Genomic DNA, 21,037 nt, shown 5'->3' with positions numbered 1-21,037 from the left:
TCACAAGAGGTAACCACTACTTCTGCACCGCTGCTGCCCACAAATCTCTTCTGTGTTATTACTGCAACCTTTTATATCAGCCCTGTGCAGCAAGCGCAGTCACGAGCACATGACGTTCTCAATTTTTTGAGTTGAGTCTCATGCGAAGGATGATGAAAGGGATGGACGGTTACTGTGAATCTTTCAATTTGAATGTGAATCTTTTGCTGCTTTCCGTAAGCTACAGTTGGGTCCAAAAGTCTGACATCACTTTAAAAACTCTAGGATTGTTTTCACTTAATCCTGCAAATAAACAACGGAAAGTTTTAGAATTTAGAATAATTTAGAACAAAGAAAAGTTATGACAAGCAAAAGAACACAGAAACATTCCAATATTTCTAGGCCATTATTCAAATTCGAGCACTTTGTACAAAAGGGTCAGTCATTGCCGCTCACCGGAGACTTAACAACAGCGCGATGGCTGCCTCAAGAACAAAATCCTCAAAAGTGCGAGAGCTAAACAGCTAAACAGAATCAGGGCTTAAGGCATCTTCTGATGGTCTCACCTTGTGCAAGGCGGGCCCCATTACAGGCACCAGGAAGCCATTGTGGAGGTAGTCGAGAAGCTGGCAGCGGACGAGTGGGTGGGCCACCTGCACCACTGCATTACAAAATTCCAGACTGTTCATGAAGAGCACCAGAGACGGCACCCCCATCCAATCTTCCCTGCGCAGAGCATGCCAATCATCACCCCGCACCTCGATCTTTCGTGGCAGAGACGAGTAGAGTGCACTCAGCCCTGTCGCCAGTACCTGAGGTTAAAGTTGGAGATTAAAATTCTTACTTCACACATCAAGGTCTGAAATGCAGTCATTTTTGGAATATAAACCTCCATCTGCATTACAACCATGTATAAAATCCTGTAGAGCAAAGTAAAAAAGCACTGTGGAAACCGTGGATCATATCGAAGAGTAGAAGGGTTTAAAAATCCTGAGAAGTTGTAGCCAGAATTACAGAAATATATTTACTGTATATTAGAGACTTCACCGATCCAATATCTGGTATGCAGAAGATGCCGGATTGAATATCGGTGGCAGAAATAAAAATGAATCCAATCCAATACTTTCACAAATCTAGCCTAAAAATAGCCCAGAGTTGCTTGTAGTGCCGCAAAACGGAGCAAAGTACGTCACGTGTTATCATCAACAACCACGTGATAGAGTAATGTGATAACAGTATGCTGGGGGCAGCAGCAGAACCACTGAGTTTTGCTAAACCGTGGAAAAAAGTTCTAGTTAGAGTGCTGCGGTGCATCTAACTCAGCACTGCTGCCGACTTAGCAAATATCAACGCAGTAAATATCAACATCTTCCTAAGCGAGACGTAGTATGACAACAGAAGGGAAAAAACACATAAATATTGTAGTCTTGTAAACAATTTAATAATTAATTTTCAGACTTTGGGACATACTTACTACAAAACAAGGTGATCTAATGCAGTCTCACTTCCTGCTCTAAAATGCAGGGGTGTGGCTAAAATAAGGCTCTGTCTATGGAAAAAAACTGTTTGAGTACTGACATGATAACATGGGACACCATTTTTTGAATGTTATTTTGTTTAAAATTTTAACTCAAGATAAATCTATTTTTTTAACTCAACTTTAAGAGAATTCAAAAAAGGTCTTGAAAATAACTGAAAAAATACAAAGAACATTTAAGTATTATTTAGAATAAGAGGTTAGGCGTTGAGACAATCACCTCCTGAAAGAAAAGTAAGAAAATACTCTATAAGTGATGATTTTGATATATTTAGTTAATTAATAGGGTTTGAATAGAACATCACATAACCATTGAAAATATCTAAAGTCATAATACTGTATTTATTTATTTATTTATTAATTACTGTGGGATTCTGTAGAATGGTCCATATACATTCTATTTACATTTAACAAGCATTTTTCAGTGCCAAAACACAGTTGCTTTTTGCTGTGCTTTGCTTTTTCCCGTGCATCCATTACTTTCATTACACAAGTCAAACCAGGAAATTATGGAAGTGAGGAGATCCTTGTTTTTTCACAACACAGTAAGCCAGATGGAACACTTTATCATTTGATCTCTCTGACCCAACTACCTCTTCATCAGGTTTCAATAAGTCAGCCTGACCATACAGGGCATGGATCTTGTGTGGGAATGTGAAAAGTAGTTATTCTGTTGTTAATGGTGTATATTTGGTGCTCTGGTGGTTTGTTAAAAGGGGAAGAAAGGCATGTGACTACTCAAGCCACAGGTTCTGCATTTTTTATTGGCCAAAATGTAAAATGTTGTGGCCAGGGATAAAAAACAGACAATATCAACCCCAGTCAATAACATTTTCCAGTAGTTACTGTGGGGGCATAAGTAATACATCGTTATTGCAATGTATCACTCTACGACATGCTTTCCAAAGCATACTGGCATTGTCAGTATGTCTAGAACACCTAGTGTGCGATTCATAAAAAATGAAAATGAAGAGAAACTGTGTGTGTTGTGCATTATGAAGATGTCTTTAAGTATCTCAGCATTATTTTTTGCCATAATGGCCATCCTTAAACTAACCTACCCCTACAGGACTAGAATTTAAAAAAACAAGTAAAAGCTCACATATCTTAAACACAAACAGAGAGACAGAAAAAAAAGGTATAGAAACAGCAACATGTGTGAAGGAGGGAAAGCACTGCAGCATTCAAGATAACCCCTCTATTTGTTCCTGTTAAGCAGGTCAGATGAAAGCTAATTCTATTCTACAAAATTAAAATTATTAAAATTATTCATTATAATTTAAATTATTCTGGAGGATTAAAACAAAACTGACCCCTCTTATTTCCATAATTTAAACCTCCAATGTACAAAACCTCAGACTTAGCGTCAGCACGTGAAGACAGTAAACAACACGGGAAGTATTTACACAACTCAAAGAGCAACGGCTGCAGCTTTGGAGCCACCTGCTGCACAGACAACACAGCGTTACAGAACAGCACAGCACAGCACAAACATAACAAGCAACACACATACGAACAGACGATATTCACTGAGAAACAGGTGCACCATGCATGCATTTTAAAACAAGTACACACTATAATCCATATATGACAAGTATTGAATGTAACACATGTTAAAAGGCCCATATCCTACATTTTTCTTGGATTTTATTTATTTTTTTACTCCTAAGGTCTTTCTGGTTTTATGTAGTCATAATTCATAATTCAATTTTTTACATGACTATTTTCCAACCTCTTTTTATTCCCTAGAATTCAACAGGCTACTTGTGTTATTGTGCCATTAAGACTATATGATTATTTGTAAATGACATCTGCCCTGATTGGCTACCCTCAATTATGCCTGAAAGCAGTTTGAGCTGAAACATTCCTTATGACTTAAGCATGCTGCACACTGAATTGGCTGAATGTACATTTAAAAGTGTTGGTTTTCATGACATCACAGAAAGATCACATTCAACATGGACTGTTTCTGCAGCTTAGTTTCCATGTATGGATTGTATGGAGCAAGAAGTGGGCAGTACGTTTTGAAACTTTCAGTGTTCAATATTAAATATCATTATTTTAAAGCGGTGAGGAAAATTCAGTTTTCCATGATACACTCCCTTAATTCAAAGGCCGTCAACTCTCCTCCTAGAGATCTGTTTTCCTGCAGAGTTTGGTTCTAAATAGTCTCACAAGCCAGATGTGATCTTGTAAATAAGAATACACATGTGAAGATAAAATTTTGATAAGGGATTGGAGCGAAATCTATCCTATATGCCCCTCTAACCACCCCACAAAACAAACAGTACAAACAATCACACAGAAAAAAGCTAGCTAGCAAAACGCTATCACCAGCTAACAGAACTATTTTTTATCTTTGCTAAAGGTGGTTCCAAAAACTTTTTTCACTGTCAAAGAGGTGAAAATTCTCAGCCAACCCAGCTTCGAGGAGGAATAAATGTGGAATATCACAAATACATGTACTCTTGCAGTCACAAATTGTGTTTATATGAAGTAAAACTACCTGAACCACACTAAACATTACCCTAAGTAAGAATCCTGCTTTTTTTAACAACCAGGATAGCGGACTGCTAACAGGCTAACTCAAGGGTTCTCAAGCTCAATGCATTGTAAATAGGCCTATATGATAATTACACACACCTATTTTTTATTATAACTTTATTGTACATATTGTACATGCATAACCACCAGCACAGTGCTGCTATTTAATCCATATTCAGAACACAAAGTTTGATTGTATACAATAAAAAAAAATTTAAAGATAGATGCCTACTTGTGGGCTTTTGGCAAAATATGGGATCAATAAGCAGTACTGATAAGTATAATAGGATTAACAAAATCCTACTGACGACCAGCCATACTCTCACACTCACACACACTCTTACCGGGCAGAAGTAGGAGTTCTCAGCGATGTAGCGTGCAACGGAGTGGTTGCTGGCAGAGGTAGCCATGACGAGCAGCAGGGCATCACGGGCCTGCTGACCCAGAGCTCCGTCTCGATGGATAAACGGCACCAGCAGAGAGAAGATCAGCAGGTTAGTGGGACCCTGCTGCACCGCCCCACACCTGAACAACAGCTCCAGCACTGCAGGTTGCCTTGCCATGGACACACACACCTAAAGACACATACATATATGTGAACTTGTACCTAAAACACACACAATTGTTTTGTTTACAAAACCTTTTTCTAACAAAAATCGGCTTTTTCTAATACATATAAATGTAACTGTTCCAATTGGCTGCCCGGTATAGTGCCTCATTCAGCAGAGCAGTCTGGTGAATGATGTTGATGTACATTACAAGAACATCAAGGCTTTTTTTCAATTTAAATATGTATTTGATTTATATAAGCCCTATATAATATAAGCCCTCTAAAGCAACCCTCCACAATTTTATTTAGCTTTGGGGAAAAAAAAAAAAGAAAAAACTAAAAACAACTGCACTTTACTGAACAAACGCCTGTAATGTTTTGTTCCTTTGGCTTTGGCAGACACACAGACACACACACACAAACCTGGTTAAGCAGCAGTACGAGGCTTGCCTCCAGGCTTGGGGGGCAGCCGAGCTGGGGATCCACACAGGCTCCCAGCAGGCTGAGCAGCGGCTGTAGCACAGCGCTGTGCTGGAGCAAAGGCTGAGGGGATTGGCCAATCAGCATCTCAAACAGCTTCAGCAGCGCCATCTGGCTCTCGGGGTCCAGGCCTCGCCGCACATGCCACTGCACCAGCCGCTCCAGGATGTTTTCAGATGCCACCAACTTCAGAATGGGGCCCATTGCTAAAGGAAAAACATTTAACATTTTAGACATTAGCAGACTTCCTACAAAGTTTTACAGCAAAAAGATCAGTGTCATCTCCTTTCAATTATGCTTATGCTGACAGTTTCCATCTGTCAATAATGGATGACTTTAATGTCTGAATGTTGTGATCCACAAAGAAATTATATTTGTTTCACTATTAATTTTCTTTTAACATATAATGTTATTCCATGATCTGAATCATGCCCTGATATGTTGTCTGGCTGTAGAATATTCGGTGGCAGCACGAAGCCCATCTTTTTTCTTCTTACTAGTTCTCATGCTGGTTAAACTGATAAAGCTGTGCAGCACATGTATGCAAAGACTTCTCATAAAACATGAACAGAGGCTTACAAGATTTACATTGTGATCACGTCAGTTCTTAAAAACAAAGTCAATGCTACAACGGCGGCTGCCTTTAGGCTACTTCACATGGTTAAGCTATAGCCGTTTATTATGTTAACAAGAAGTGATTTAGGGGGTGCGATCGCACAAATGGTATACAGCACACAATACTGAAAGCCTATAGTAATAACTGCAGTTATTATTATTACTATGAAATACAGGGAATATTTTAAATTAAGAAAAAAATAATCTGTTGGTGAAATATGTTGCTCTTATTATGTTTAATGCATAAAATATGCTGGTTGGCCTAAATACAGAGAAGGTATTCATTATAAACCTGGTGGATCACTGTCGCCCCCTGCTGGTCTCTCTTCTGCCAGGAGACACAGCATCTGATCAGTGTGATTCCTCACTGCAGTCAGATCATCTGCTCCTCCGGACCCCGAGTCCCTCTGCTCCAACACCCACGACACCTGTTTGTGTGTGTGTGTGTGTGTGTGTGTGTGTGTGTGTGTGTGTGTGTGAGAGAGAGAGTGTGAGCGTGTGTGAGAAAGAGAGACAGAGAAACAATATGCATATAAATGCATATGAACATCGTACATGTTGATGCCAGCATGCCAGTGGGAAAGTCAATCACTTACACACACACAGGAATGTGTAAGCTTGGGGTCCGTGAACACAGGTGTCTGGACGAAGGGTCAAGTGGTATGTTCTCTGTTTCAGTAATGTTTTTATGCCCTTACCAACTCACCCTGGTCATTTCCTCATGATATTACTGTCTTATTTTAAGTAAGGTTATTTTTAGATAAACTTAGAGTGGCAAGGGTCCGAGCCCATTTAAACACAGAGTTCAGCAGCAGAAATCAGTGCAATTCAACATTTCCTTTTAATACCTGAAAAACCTGACAGACAAAACTAATTATTAGTGTAAGCCATATATATCAAAATACTTTAAAAGTACAAAATCTCTAACAATTGCTTTGATTGTGAATTGCTCCTTATATAAAATCCATTTAAACTGATCAACATCAGAGTACAAACTTGAAATCTAAAAAAATGCTTGCAACATCACGTGAAATGCAAGTAAAAAGAGAAGGCAGTGATCTGTAAATCCGCTCTGACCTATATTTAAACAAAAACAGTAGAAACACAAGATACTTAATGTTTTACCTCATCAAACATTAAAAGTTGGAACACTGCAAAATGTTCAGAAAACATCTTAAACAGGTGATGCAGTCATGTTTGTGTACACAAGGAGCATCTAGGAAAGGCCTAGTCCTTTATGAGCAAGGATGAGTGAAGTATCATCAAATGATTCAGGGAATCTAGAGAAATCTGAAGTCAACCTCCATGCCCATCACCTTAGATTCCACAGATGGCACTACATTTAAATATGGCACGTTTCTGCAATGAATGTCACCACATGAGCTCAGAAGTACTTTGACAAACAGCTGTCAAACACTGCAGCCACAAATGCAAGTTAGGACTACTACGCATAGCAGAAGCCACATGTTGACAACTTCCAGAAACGCTGCCGACTTCTCTGGGCTCAAGTTCATCTGAAATGGGCATTCTTGATGAAAACAAAATGTTTACTTGATTGGGCACATGTCTTTACAGCCGAAGTAACGTTTGATTTTGGAACATTTATTTTTTTTTTAATCAATACAAATGTTTTCGGATGTTTAGTAAACCACATAAATGGCTAAATATTTTTTAGCATGAATTCATTCAGCGTGCTCTGAAGAGAAGATGAACAGTGAGATGAATGAAAACAATACAACATTCATCATGCTGAAATTGAAAAACACAAAATGGGTTAAACTTTATATTGACTGCTTCTAAGAGAATAATAATAATACTCATATGGTACTGCATAAAAGTCTTTATTCGTGTGCGATGTGCTATTGTGGCATCTCTGTCTATCCTAATCAAATGTGCATGTGCAATTTAATTTGTCTAAAGACTAGGAAAAATAAAGATTCCTAAAAGGTTCTGGACAGGGACATACCATTTTAAGAAAGATCTTTAACTGGTAAAGAACTTTTATATCATGTGGGTTCCTCAAACTTAAAAAGGTTTTTGACATTTTTTTAAAGAACCATTAAATGAAAGGCTGTAATGCTAAAGTAACTAGATAGCAAACTAAGAGCTATACGACGGGTCTAAGCTGAAGCCCAAACTGACGAAGCAATTATTCACAATGTTTATGTTCCATTACAGTCAAAAGGAAATTGAAGGTACACTCACAAAGTACAATTAATCCCTAATCAAGCTGGGTTAGGTTTCACCAGAGGAGGGCCACTAATGTAGTTATTCGGGTTTTGACTGATCGATTCATGCAGGATAAATGATCTGTGTAATTTCCCCAAATTACCACAAATAGTCCAAATAGTGTTACATGACAGGTGCCCCGCTTAGGAACTATAACACTGCCCAACAAGATAGAAATGATATTGCGTTACGAGGGGGTAATTTTCCTTCTCCTTCTAATTCAATCATCACCATAAATGTGGATTACAAAAAAAAAAAAAGAGGTGCCATTTTCAATGACCTGGTTTTGTTATTAGATTACTGTTATGCTGATTGAAATGGGACTACAATTACCATGCGAGCACCGATGTAATGAAAATAGTTAAAAGCTGAGGCAAGAATCTCAAAGTGTCAACTTCTCACATGTCATAAGTTAAATATTAAAAGCTGACACTGAAAAAAAAATTGGCTCTGTACAAACGTTACATTGAGTCTAGCAACCTGGTATTTAAGTTGGCGTTTAGTAAGTGTGTTTACTAACTCTAACTAATGAGAGATCTGTATCATTTTTTTATGCTAAAGTTACTATGAAACGCAAGCACCTTAATGTGCCACAGACATGACTGAGAAGTCTGAATGAGTGTGGCTAGGCTAAGTTTGATATCGTAAGTTAGAAATAACATTTGACTGTTCTCAATGTCACCTTGACAAGCCAACAAGTTTCCACACGTTCCACTGAGCAGAAAATAATTTACCTCATGCAGAAGACAACAACTGTCTTTCATCAAACATTAAACTAAGCAAGTAATTTAACTCAAACACGCTAAAAGATTTTCCTTTACTTTTGAACGGCGAGGCAGTTTACTTACAACTCTGTTGAAAAGATGATTGTCAAAGTAATGTTAGAGCAATTCTCAGACTGAAAAATGATTGACAATTCACTCTGGACTTTGCAGTTTGTGACACAGGTGCTATGTACTTTGGAGCTGTGATGTGAAGTCAGTGAGGGCATGTTGAACACAGCACTGAAACGTAGGAATGGAGGCATGTGCTGTGACAGACTACCTCTCTCTTTCTCCTCCCTATTCACTCTAGGACAATCCAATTCTGACCGATTTACTGATATAATGTACAGAAACTGGCTGCAATCCACAATCTCCCGCCTGCCCCCCTACACACATACACATATTGATCTGTAGCTGTTCAAATCCTGTGTGAGGGAGTATTGATTTTGCTTTCCACTGGCTGATGCTTTGCAAGCTATTTAGCAGTCAGCACTGTAGACAGTGCATGTGACTGTGTGTGTGTGTGTATGCACGTTCTCACCTGTCTCCAATGATTCTCAAAAACCATCAAGCAGGTCTCAGGGTCAGCAGTACAGAGGCTAGATGGGGCCGCGTTACGATCGGTCCTTTGGCCAGCGCCCCTGGGTGTAATACGACTTAACCAACTCATCTTTAGCTTAGCTGGGGCCAAAGATCACAACGTGGAGTTTCCTAAGGAAAGAGGGAGGATCAGAGAAAGGAAAGAAAAGGAAAGAAAGGAGGAGAAGGGGGAGAAAGAGGAAGAGGAGAAGAGAGGGGAAAGAGGGGAAGGAAAACGAGCGACAGAGGTAAAGAACCAAAGGGAGAGAGAGAGTCTACAGGTGTGCTGGAGAGAAGGAGAGGCAAAAACATCAAAAGGACGGAATCCCACTGGCGTCTGCAGCAACGTTCGGGGTCGTCACGATAACAGGGTAGTCAGTATGAGGGATTAAGGCTGGTCAGCAATGTCATCCGGTCTGTAGCCAGCACCACTCCATACCGAGACACACACACACGCACACCTAGAGAGAGAGAGAGAGAGAGAGAGAGAGAGAGAGAGAGAGAGAGAGAGAGAGAGAGAGATTTAGTGATACATATTGCACACCTGCAATGCAACAAACAAACAGAAGGATCAGTCAAAATAGCAAAAGAGAAATAAAACAGAGAACAGAGAAGGGATGAAAACACACACACAGACACACAAGCCCCTAATTTCCACCCTCTCTGCTGATCAAAGCCCTTCTGCTGCCTTCCATCCCTTCATCTTCCAAAGGTACTCTCCCTGCCCACTGGAATATGACTGAAGGCCCAGTTCTAACCTATTCCATCCTCCCTTTCAGCTCTCACTGACTCTCCACATCTTCACACTCATCTTTCTGGCTTCCTTTTAACGCCTTATATTAGATGCACGGGCGCTGTATGGTGAGTACGGTCAGTGTGCAAGTGACATATATAAATATATAATTCTGAATACATTATGACCATAAATGATTTTTCTGTGACATATCTTCACTATTAAAACAAAAATGTAAACATCTGAAACCTTGTTGATATGGGCTGTAAGGCCCAATCCCATTTCACCCCTTGCCCCTACCACTTAGCTCTCTGTTTTGCATGTTCACGTCTAGGGTTAGGGTGTCCCAATTTTTGTTGAGATAGAGAGGTAAAGTGAATTGTTAGGGCTACATGGCCCTCCAAACGGAGGTTTTTCAGAGGCACACTCCAAACGGAGTGTTATGAGAGAAAAAGAAAAACTGGCAAGACGGCTGCGCAAGTGACCAAAGAAACCCACAAATGTAACTAAGTATTTTCTCTGTTAAAAAAAATTACGATAAGCATTGTATTATCTTAGTTTAATGTCGTTTCAATATATATATCACTAATAGCATGCTAATGTCTCGGCAGCTAGCTAACTTTCCCATTCCAACTTAAATCGTCCAGCAGTATTGACGTCTGAGGCGCCAGAATGTACCTGCTGCACCATATAAGGTGGAACGGGAAAATTTGAACAAGAAGCTGGCGATGGCTGACTTCAGCGTCATATCACTGAAGAATTAGGGGTGGGTGATAATAAATAACCGTCTTATACCCCCTCCTTGAAAGCATATGATGCCCTAAATGTAACTAAAGCCCAGCAGCCAGGTTGCTGAAATTCTCCCCTCTTTGCTATCACTGAAAACGGGCCAGGTCGCCTGCAGAGCAGCGCTAGCAGCCTGTTAATGAAGCAATGTTTATTTGAGGGTTGTCCCATTTCGTAGGGCAAGATTTCAACCACTACTCCTTATAACTCAGTTCCAAGGGGTTAGGGTGACGAAATGGGATTGGGCCTAAATGTAAGTTTACTTAACTTAACTGAACACTAAAATATTTAGTCTACATTTTACGTATTTATACTACAATGTCTAATAGTAGTGATAATAATTACAGTAATAATTAAGAAGAATTGGCAACTATTCTTGTTCTTCTTCTCATTATTAATACTGTAGGTTCTAGTAGATTGAAGAATTGCTAATACTGACTAAGATGCACTTAAATTAGTGTATGTTACGCAGTTAAAATTAATTTATTCCTTCCTTTTAAACTGTTGGAAAATGATCCAGATTGCACTGGACTGCACCGACTTCTTTAAAGCAGAGTCCAGTTTGTGTTATAAAAGCTATAAAGTGGATTTGAGCAACTTAAAAATCTTGATCTTAACCCAATTCACTGACAAGAGTTGACCCAAGACTACAGTTGAAAAGATGCCGTTTTTTCTCTGCACTCATGCACAACTCACTGCTGTTCAAACAGTGTCGAAAAGTGTCACTGACCAAAGCACCAGCATTGCTAGCAGCCTCCTTGTGGACAATCTTGTTAAATGTGAGTGAGAGTTACAAGCCATGAGGTGCTTTAAATCTACAAAGTAAAATAAATAAACAGAATTTATGCAATAATGCATGACAACAACAACAACAACAACAACAACACTAATGATAAAAGCAACAATAAAAAAGAAATCAGTTATAGAAAGTAAAACCTCTCGAGTCTCTCTTATTCTTTTGGAATTATATTATTCAAATATTGAAGATAATATTAAAAATCAAAACCATTCTATAGTTGCAGCCCTACTTCCATATAAAAACTTTGTCTGCATACTCAAAATATTTTTTCAGAAATAAATATGAATCGGACAAAGATAATTATAATAAAAGCAAACTGTGGTGAAATCTGAGAACCATGATCAAATTAAGTATTTCTGAGCTCAAATATACACTCATATGCAGAGGGTTGGGCACCCCTGGTCAAATGATGTGTTTTGATGATTTTCTAAGTGAAAATTAGTTAACACACAGAGAACACTTCTGCATGTTTGCACAATTACTGTTTATTTACTGAATCTAACACATATGGGTTGGGGGTGTGTTCGCTGTAGAGAACTTATTTTCACTTAGAAAATCTACAGAACGTAATTTGATCAGGGTGTTCAAACTTTTAAACATGACTATACACTACTACTCAATGCTATACTTCAGTGTCATTCAGTCAAATCCTCACAGAGGCACACTCACACTTTCACAAGCGTGGGCACAGATTTAAAGATATCGTTGCTTTACCAGTGGTGGTGCACAAATGCAGCTTCACTGACTGCAACTCTGAAATCTACTTTAGCCAGTCCCAGAATTCACTGTAATCTTATTTAATACATGCCACATCTTGTTTGCAGCTCCACAAAGGAAAAACCGACGTTTCAGCCTCATGAACGAAATCATAAAACGAGAGAGATCTGAAGGTAGGAGCAGAATCCACAGGCAGTCTTTTAGCAGAGCTTGTACTCATACCCACTTAAATGTTCTGAGAAAGAGAGCAGCTTTCCGAGCACTCCACCCTACCATTCCAAAAACTTCCTGGAACGTCACATGACAAGATGGCTCTATTCCCAAAAAGAACTCGCTCGACTCAAGAAGGAGGGTAAAGAATTGCAGTGACATTATGCCATAAAGCTATAGGGCCACACAGTGCTGGGCCAGGGGTCACCAAATACAAGTAAACCCATGTCATCTGGCATGATTTAATGCAGCTGGTATCATCATTGACAACGTCAAGGCAAATTATGTTTGGCAGATGAAACAGAATTATTTTGGTATGGGCAGTGCTTGTAGTTTGGGCCACCATGCACCCTATATTTGGAGTGAAGCATGTCAAAATATGACGGAGCTTTCCTGGAAGAAATTACTAAACTTCTGAAGACTTTAACAGTGTGAAGTCATGAAGGTAGCAGCAAGAGGAGCAGAAAACACAGCAAAAGACCAACCTCAATTCCCACATGTGGTCACATTCCAAAGTTTTATTATGAACGAATTAGTTTTAAATGAGGGGTAATGCAATTTTACCATAGGACATCTGTAATGTTTATGATATTGCATGGTCTAAAAATTTCAGTTTGATTTACAGAGATGGGAGTGGCTACTCTTTTCATGCACTGGCATAAAAAAAGTTCCATGGAATACAATCAGCTGCTCACAAGTAGAAAATATGTACAAACATTTAACTAAATTTTGTTAACCACAACCATCTATGTATCGAAAGCAATGTGTCATTACTGTCATTAGAGTTGCGAGAATACATTTATATTCGCTGTTCAATTCTTCAGTAACTGATTGTATCTGTACTTATCTCTCATTGCACACCCTTTATATTACCTGCAGATTGTTTCTGCACTGTCTATCATCTTTTTCTCTATTTGTATTATTTAATTTAATTTTATGTTGACTCATGCACCAATAGAAATTCCTTTTACATCTGATACTTGGGAAATAAAGATTCTAATTCTGAGATGGGATCAGAAATTTTAGGTTTCTCTTCATTGTTTATTATTTTCCCAAAATAGCATACGTTATTTTGCAAAGAAAATGAGTAATAAGATGCATAACTGCAGTAAACACCAGCTTCATTTCAATGTTACGCCTCCTAAATACACCAGGGGGCGCTCATCATAAATCACCAAATGACCTAAAAACACACTGTATTTTTCACAGTTTTCAAAAAAAGGTACACTGGCCTATTCTGACATATCTTTGAGAGGTACTTTACCATAAAAGCATAAAACTGTACTGTTGCAACAATTAATCAACATTATCGATAACATCGATAATAAAAAATCTTGACCAGGAATGGTGTCATGGATTTGTTGCCACGATGATGCCTGCACCCCCAATTTACATTACTTGAATAAAAGAGGGGAAATACAAATGGCACAGACCACAGTAGGGTTACACATGGCTAAAAAAAATGTCAAGAAAAAACATGGCAACGTTTCACTTTAACATCTAAAAAAAAAGACAATTTCCTGTGAGATGTGTAACAATTGAGCTTTGACTGTAATGGAACTGTCATAGATGAGGATCTAGAGAAACGGGTTTGCAGCAGAAAATGGAAAAAGCCCAGCGTGAAAGTGCAGTAAAATTTAAAAACAAACAATGTCGTTGTCTGTGAGCTCTGTTTTAGTTTAGCAAAATAAACAGCGCTGGGATGAACCGCATTTTTGTCTAAACTGCACAGCTAAATGATACTTATTAGTTGCTAGTTGTTATAGCTGCTACAGACCTGCTCGTCCACAAGGACATGCATATTTTTTGAAAGCGTACTTTCTTTGTCTGTGTTACGGAAAACAGAGCTTTTGGAAAATGCTCTCCAGGGTTTTACAAAGTCAGTTTTCATGTAGACGGATGTTTTTCGTAAACCTTCACACACGTGCAGCATAGCTTTTCTAACATCACTTGCTCTCATATTTAAGTAGCATGACATGTCTGAACTAAAACCTCTATGATCCTTCAGAGGGCACTGTGAAACCTACGTTTTGGTCAGAAGCTCTAGTCTGTTTAAAAAAAACAAGAAGTATTGCTTTGTTTCTTGACCCAAGGCACAAACACCTGAGGTTCACTAAACATGTAGTAAGCAAAAAACAAAAGGGTGAGGCCTTCTTTAACCTTCTTTCAACTTTCAGCAGCAGTGCCAATGTGGACAACTGCACCTGAACCAAGTGAAACAACTGAAGCGGTGGCCAAGAAACCACAAAATGACAAAGCTTCTGCCATTGCAGTCCTATTCAACTCAAAAACAACAGAATCAACTCAAGCAGAACTTCACCACCACTGCAAGGCAACCTGCACACCACTTCAAATGAATCCCCTGAATTAGCAGAACATGAATGAGAACAAATACCTATGGCTAGCACAGATAGCAAGGGCCTACTGACCGCTACATCCGTGCCATCAGAATGCTGACATTTCTTAGCAGAAACGCAGAGTTACAGACTGGTGGTGTTTATGTAGAGCCTGGCAATGTTATACTGAAATGTCACTTACTCCAAACTACAGGTTATGGTAATGTGAGTGAAATCATCATTAACTGCAGCCCTAATTCTGCTCTTATTATAAGCTAAAGAGTGTGACTGGGCTGAAAGCGTGAGAACACAAACTGTCCTGAAAATCCAAGTCTAACTGGCTTACTGCACGACCTTATAAATATTATGTGACTTATCTAACTGTGTTACAAAGCATACACACTCAGAGTGCTGGCTTGTCAAAAAAGTCTACTACCTAAAGCACATCATTCAGTTACCTCACACAAGGATGTATTCTTGCTCATTAGTATTATTCAATTAGCAAACATTTTGCCTCACTCAGAATAAATGAGCTTCTAAAAACCTGGGAAGTTTGCAAAAACCTCTATGTTATGCAAAATCCCATAATTAAATCCAAAATAAACTGCTGTTTTGTTTATGGTCACTATTACTCATTATCATCACAATTATTATTGTGACTAACATGAAAATGTTGGTAGCCAATTGGCTAGGAGCTGCAGCAGAGGTAGCTTTAAACATCTGAACGCATGTTTTTAATACTCAAATGTGCATTTTTTTACTGCATTCAACAAACACTCAAATGTCAAATTTTATTTTGACAGCCCTGACTGTCACTAGCTCAGGAATTTACAGCTAAGAATCAACGCTGCTGCATAAATTCTACCTTTTGGAGTAGGGAGGACTTGCTTCAATGACACTGTGTGGTCTTTCTTATTCTTAAATATAAATCTAAAATGTTTTCTTGCTGGAATTTGTTAAAAACTGACCAAATGAAAACTAGATAGTAGTAGAATGGGTCAGAGAGATAAAGAGTGTATCGCCTATGTGTGGGGAACATTCCAAGTAAATTCTTTTAGTGCCTTCATACAAAACAAACAAACAAACAAATGCAGTAGGAACAAGCTGCAGGAATCCTCAGATTCCTTCAGCCACCTGAAGCAGATCATTCGGTTACTTCACAGAGGGACGTATTCTTGTTTATTAGCATTATTCATTCAGATATGTCTCATTCAGAATGACTGAGCTGCTAAAAAACTGAGGGATAAAATTACTGACACACATCAGTAATAATTATATTTCCCCATCTTCTGTTTTTAAATTACTCATGCCTGAATAACACTAAATCTAATGCTGACTACCACATAAAACTCTTATTCTTTAGAATGTGTATCAGGCTCCAGTCCACTTGGGCCAAAACACTGCAGACTTCAGCACACTGCCTCATTAAAACACACCTGATTTAGCTCATCTGCTAATTAGCAAAGTCGTCATGAACTGAATTCAAAGTGTTAGATGAGGATGAACGCTAATCTTCCTAGCACGTTGGCCCAGATGGTCCCCATCATTGACATGCCTGCTTTAGAAGGAAGAGCAAGAGAAAAAAAAAAAACGTAGAAAATACTGTCTGTCAGTGCAATTACAGATAAGCAAGATCAGATCTCTGCCGCAATTTTGTGTATCTGTAACAATCTGCAGAACTTCTGAATTTACAACACTCCACGCTGACAAGGGCAGACAGAGCAAAGTGAAACAACAGAGGTCCTTCTCAGTTATATTTAACTCTCTAATTAAAGAATGTACATCACCTGGTGTGGGAAGGCTGGATATAGTGAGTTTATTAATTTTACTACTTCACTACTAAACTCACTTCAACTCACTGAATAACCAGCTCCCCAAAACTCAAACCACTTTCATTTGAGATTCACAGACTTTCAAACATTCTTTTAAACTCAGCTATACACATGGTATTCAGTATACACTATTACACACACACAGTAACACAATCGTGGGCACTGAATTAACTTCACTGCAATTTAGTCAAACAGGCTTCAGTTTAATCTGAGATTTCTTAGGCACACAGAGCAGCTCTGCTTTCACAAACTCCTACTAGCCATCACATTCTGATAATGTTACAGTCCTCTGAGTGGAGCTTGTAAACAATCACAACAGCCACAGCACAGCAAAAAGATACAGAGCCCTTAAGGTAATATGGGGATTATTTTTTATTATGGTGTGGCTGCAAATTAATATATTGAGGCCACAAATAAATATATTGAGGCCACAATGGCATGAAAAACTTAACTTGTGGCTTAATATATTAAATCATGGCCACACTTTAGTTAAAAATAATCACCATGCCACCTTTATAGAAGAAGACCCAGAAAGGTTACTTTTTATCTCCCAAAACTCACATCCCACTGAGCTAGAGAAAGAAAAAAAAAAATCTCATGAATGCACTTGTGTATGCAGTCACAAACTTCGTTTGTATAAATTAAAAAAAGTGTAAAGGCAACACACACTTAACCTAAGCAGTTCAGCAGACTCCTAATGAGCTAACAGGCAAATTCAGTAGTTCGGAGTTAAGTTGAAATATCTGCTGAATGACTCACGGTATATCCACTGCATACAAAGTTAAAAGGTTTCCTGGACGTTTGTTATAAGCTTTGTTAGTCCAGTTTGGGTGTAAACTTGAATCATATATGTACAGAACCCAGTGAGGAATAAAACTCCACCGTCATTAGAAGAAGAGGGGAATCGCATTTCCCTGCTCGCAGAAATGAGCACTCATCACAAGTGTTTTTTAATAAACAGATGTGCCAGTTTCACATCCCACTGGCACCAATAAACTACCAAACGTCCACTATTTTCATAAACAATCTGAAAGGCTGACTTGCCAGACCACAATATACAATTCCACTGTACATCACTATATTTCAGATGAGCTCAAGCCCAGAGAAATTGGCATTGTTTCTGGATGTTGCTGATATATGACTTCCACTGTGCATAGTACAGTCTCAGCCTGCATTTGTGGATCAGAATGAGTGTATATTTACAAAAAAAAAAAAACAATGAAGCTGTTAACATAAAACGTTTGCTTAAATACAAGTCAAATTGGATTTACATATAATTTCTTTTTGTTTTGTATGTGCATTTCATATATTGTCACAACCATTTTGGAACTATGTTTGTTCATTACCTACACATAACAGTAAAATACAGAAACAGTCATCCAGCCAGTAGTGTGAGCATATCACCTGGCCACAAGACCAAAGCGGAACAAAGTGCTCTGCTCTCGTATTCTGTATTAAATGCACAGTCATACTCAACAAAGTGCTATTTCCTGGAACACATCATACTCTGATCTTTGAACCCACAGCACTTGAATTTCTGTTTTGAGTTCTACCTGCATATGACTGAGCTCAACAACAGCCATAAATAAAGGAAGGAGCTGAACAGGCTTTCCAGAGAGCGTGATAAGATGATTTCTCTGAACTTGCTATTAACACAAAACAGATTTGGGGTCTAAACCACAGTGGAATTTTCGGTAGTTACAATAACACTCTTAAGTCTAATCTATAGCTTTAGCCCGTCATCTGACTACTGAATTAAAAAAGGAGACAGGAGACATATCTGCCAAGATATTTGGTAAAGTTGCCAAGTGAGAACAATTGGAAGAGATTTTCCACTGTTCTCCCCCTGCTCTCCAACTAACTACTCCAAATGCTAGACACTGCCAGTTCCCACTAACTATCACAGGACGGGCAATATGGCAAAAATAAAACTATAATACTTTTTTTTTTGGGTGGGTGGGTAATGGGGGTGGGGGGCAGTTACCCAACTGACTCCCCAGTTCAGACACTGTGAGGTCCACCTGCTAGTCACATCTCCCTCTATCACATGATGTCACCAAGCTGGATGGTGAAGGCTAGTAAGTGCTTGCTCTGAGACACACAAAGCCAGCTATAGCTGCAACTATGTTATCGTGCACGCCGACAGTAAAAAAAATTGTTGCCAACAAATCAGTTGTTACCAATCAGTTATCATGATGTCTGTGCTCCTCATTTACATCACTTGAATGAATAAAAGAAAATAAAGAGAGCGGAGACTACAGTATAGAGCTACATGTATAACTGAGTTCACCTTTGACTGCAGTGTGACTGTATGAGAACCTAGAGAAACGCATTCACAGCAGAAAATTACAAAAACCAAAGTCCTTAAACGAAAGTTTGTCTATTCGACAGCCATCTTAGCAATGTCACCGGGCAGTTACTCATACAAGTCAGGGCTGCTTATCTCTTTGAATGAAGAGAGACCTATACAACTGAAACTAAAAGCCTCAGTAGTGTTTTGAAAACATATGTAAAAATCACTGATAAAATCTAACAAAACCAGCATAAAGCATAGTTGGTAGCTTCTGGCTTTAATAAAACACAAAAAACTGGAGGGTTCAGTTTGTTCTGTCTCTGCATGCAGCACCACAACGAGGGGAGATCTTTCCCATCTGCAGCTTCAACAGCAAGCTGATTGGCTCGTTTTACTGAAGGGCGGACTATCCTTGTAAACAGATGCTGTGTTAAACATTGAGGTTTTCCATTTATTTTTTGACCAGAGATCTCTTCCTTTATAACATCTATGCAGAAGCTCAGCATGGTGAGTAAACTGTAGTAAAACTGTAGTCAAAAGTTAAAAACAGCATAATGTTGTCCGCTTTTTAGCAAGCTCTGTTTGCTTTAGCAAAATGAATATCATTGTAGGTCAGTGAACACAAAACTTCTGGGAAATGCTCTTCAGGGTGGAAATTTTAAAAATTAAGTTTTCTGTGCTTTCACATGGATGGAGAGTTCTGAAAACAATGACATCATGTGCATTTGTTGGTGTTTGGCGAGTGGTGAACATGCCTTAAGGCCCTGCATGTGTGACATGGCTGATAACTGGGCTGCTTCTGTGATCGCCAATATCAGGTTTGATTATATGAAGCTACCGAACATACAAACTAATTAATTTATCTTTTTACTTTATTACTAGAGGAGAAATTATTTGAACAGCAATGCAAAGTTCTTGTAGAATAAAACTACCTCCATAATAATGCTTGCACAGTCATACAACTTTTTTTTTATTTGCTCAAGCAAAGCTTCTTTACTGTTTCTATAACTTTCACACTAAGTAAAATAGCATTGTTGAGGGTAATGCAGGAATCTTGTAGCATAGTTCTTTAATAACTGGAACCTTTCTCTATGACATGAAATATCCTGTTATTGACAGACTACCAGCCTATAGCATAATTATTCTTTCCTAGATCAATAGATTAATGGAAGCCCTTAGGAACCGATTAATTGCCACCAGCTGCAGTCCCAAAGCCAGCCATCTTTTCAAACTAGTGCAACATCATCATTTAGCTCAACACACTTGGAATGATGGAGGTGCTATCCTACCCTCCAAGAGAGAGCAGGTCCAATTATGCTGTCCTAAGTCTGCTGTCCACAGTTCAATAACAGCCGTCTTAGAAGTTTGCTGCATGTCACTAGGCCTATCATGTGATCAAAATTATTTGAAACAACTACAAATTTTTTGACATGATCACAATTATCTAAGCTGCCTGCAATCATTTTCCTACAGTCGTTAGTTTTCAACCACATTATGCTGCAACAAGCACAATGTGAATGTTGGATGCACTGAGTTGAGGCGCATAAATGTAAATAACAAAAGAAGTAAATGCATTTATTAAGACATGTTACGGTAGCTAGAACGACCAACGTGTTTAGAAGGCAGCAAAAGTTTATTTATTAGTTAGCTACATTACTACTTCTGAAGTTTTTAGCACGTATGCTAACAGAACAAAAAATATTCAAGAAAAAAAAATGCAGCTTTGACTGGCTCTACATTAGGGCAACAAATGCCTTGTTTGTGGCCACACCAACTTTCCCTTGATTACAGGGCTACTGGAGGCCAGGTTATCAGCTTATGCTTGGCCCACAGCACAGGATTTTAACAATCCTAACCGATGTTGAGTCCCCACACCTTTAGATTGAAACAAACATGGCGGATGAGAGCGAGGCTACTGGTGTGCTGGTGGTGTGTGCTTTCTGCACAGAAAAAGCTTTCAGCTCGTTAAGCGGAGCCCTCATTGGTTGATCTGATTTGATCTGATTGGTTGAGTCTTTTGGGCATGATGTCAACATCACGTTTCCCACCAAGGA

General features: G+C 38.8%; 1 protein-coding gene across 3 annotated transcripts in view; it reads right to left on the bottom strand.

The window, feature by feature from the left end:
- The window catches only part of fam160a2 (family with sequence similarity 160 member A2), a 49,788-nt gene that overhangs the window by 11,686 nt on the left and 17,065 nt on the right, over positions 1-21,037 (bottom strand). For all 3 annotated transcript variants that reach the window (XM_036573382.1, XM_036573409.1, XM_036573300.1), the window contains 5 exons: positions 9,240-9,738; positions 5,998-6,133; positions 5,034-5,296; positions 4,405-4,635; positions 546-791 (listed from right to left, as the gene is read on the bottom strand). In XM_036573382.1, coding sequence (XP_036429275.1) covers positions 546-791; positions 4,405-4,635; positions 5,034-5,296; positions 5,998-6,133; positions 9,240-9,368 — 1,005 coding nt within the window. In that variant the 5' untranslated portion in view covers positions 9,369-9,738. The remainder of the gene's footprint in view (positions 1-545; positions 792-4,404; positions 4,636-5,033; positions 5,297-5,997; positions 6,134-9,239; positions 9,739-21,037) is intronic.

The sequence above is a fragment of the Colossoma macropomum genome, unplaced genomic scaffold (genome assembly GCF_904425465.1).
Source record: "Colossoma macropomum unplaced genomic scaffold, Colossoma_macropomum, whole genome shotgun sequence".
Taxonomy (NCBI): Eukaryota; Metazoa; Chordata; class Actinopteri; order Characiformes; family Serrasalmidae; genus Colossoma; species Colossoma macropomum.
This window is presented reverse-complemented; position numbering and strand designations above follow the sequence as displayed.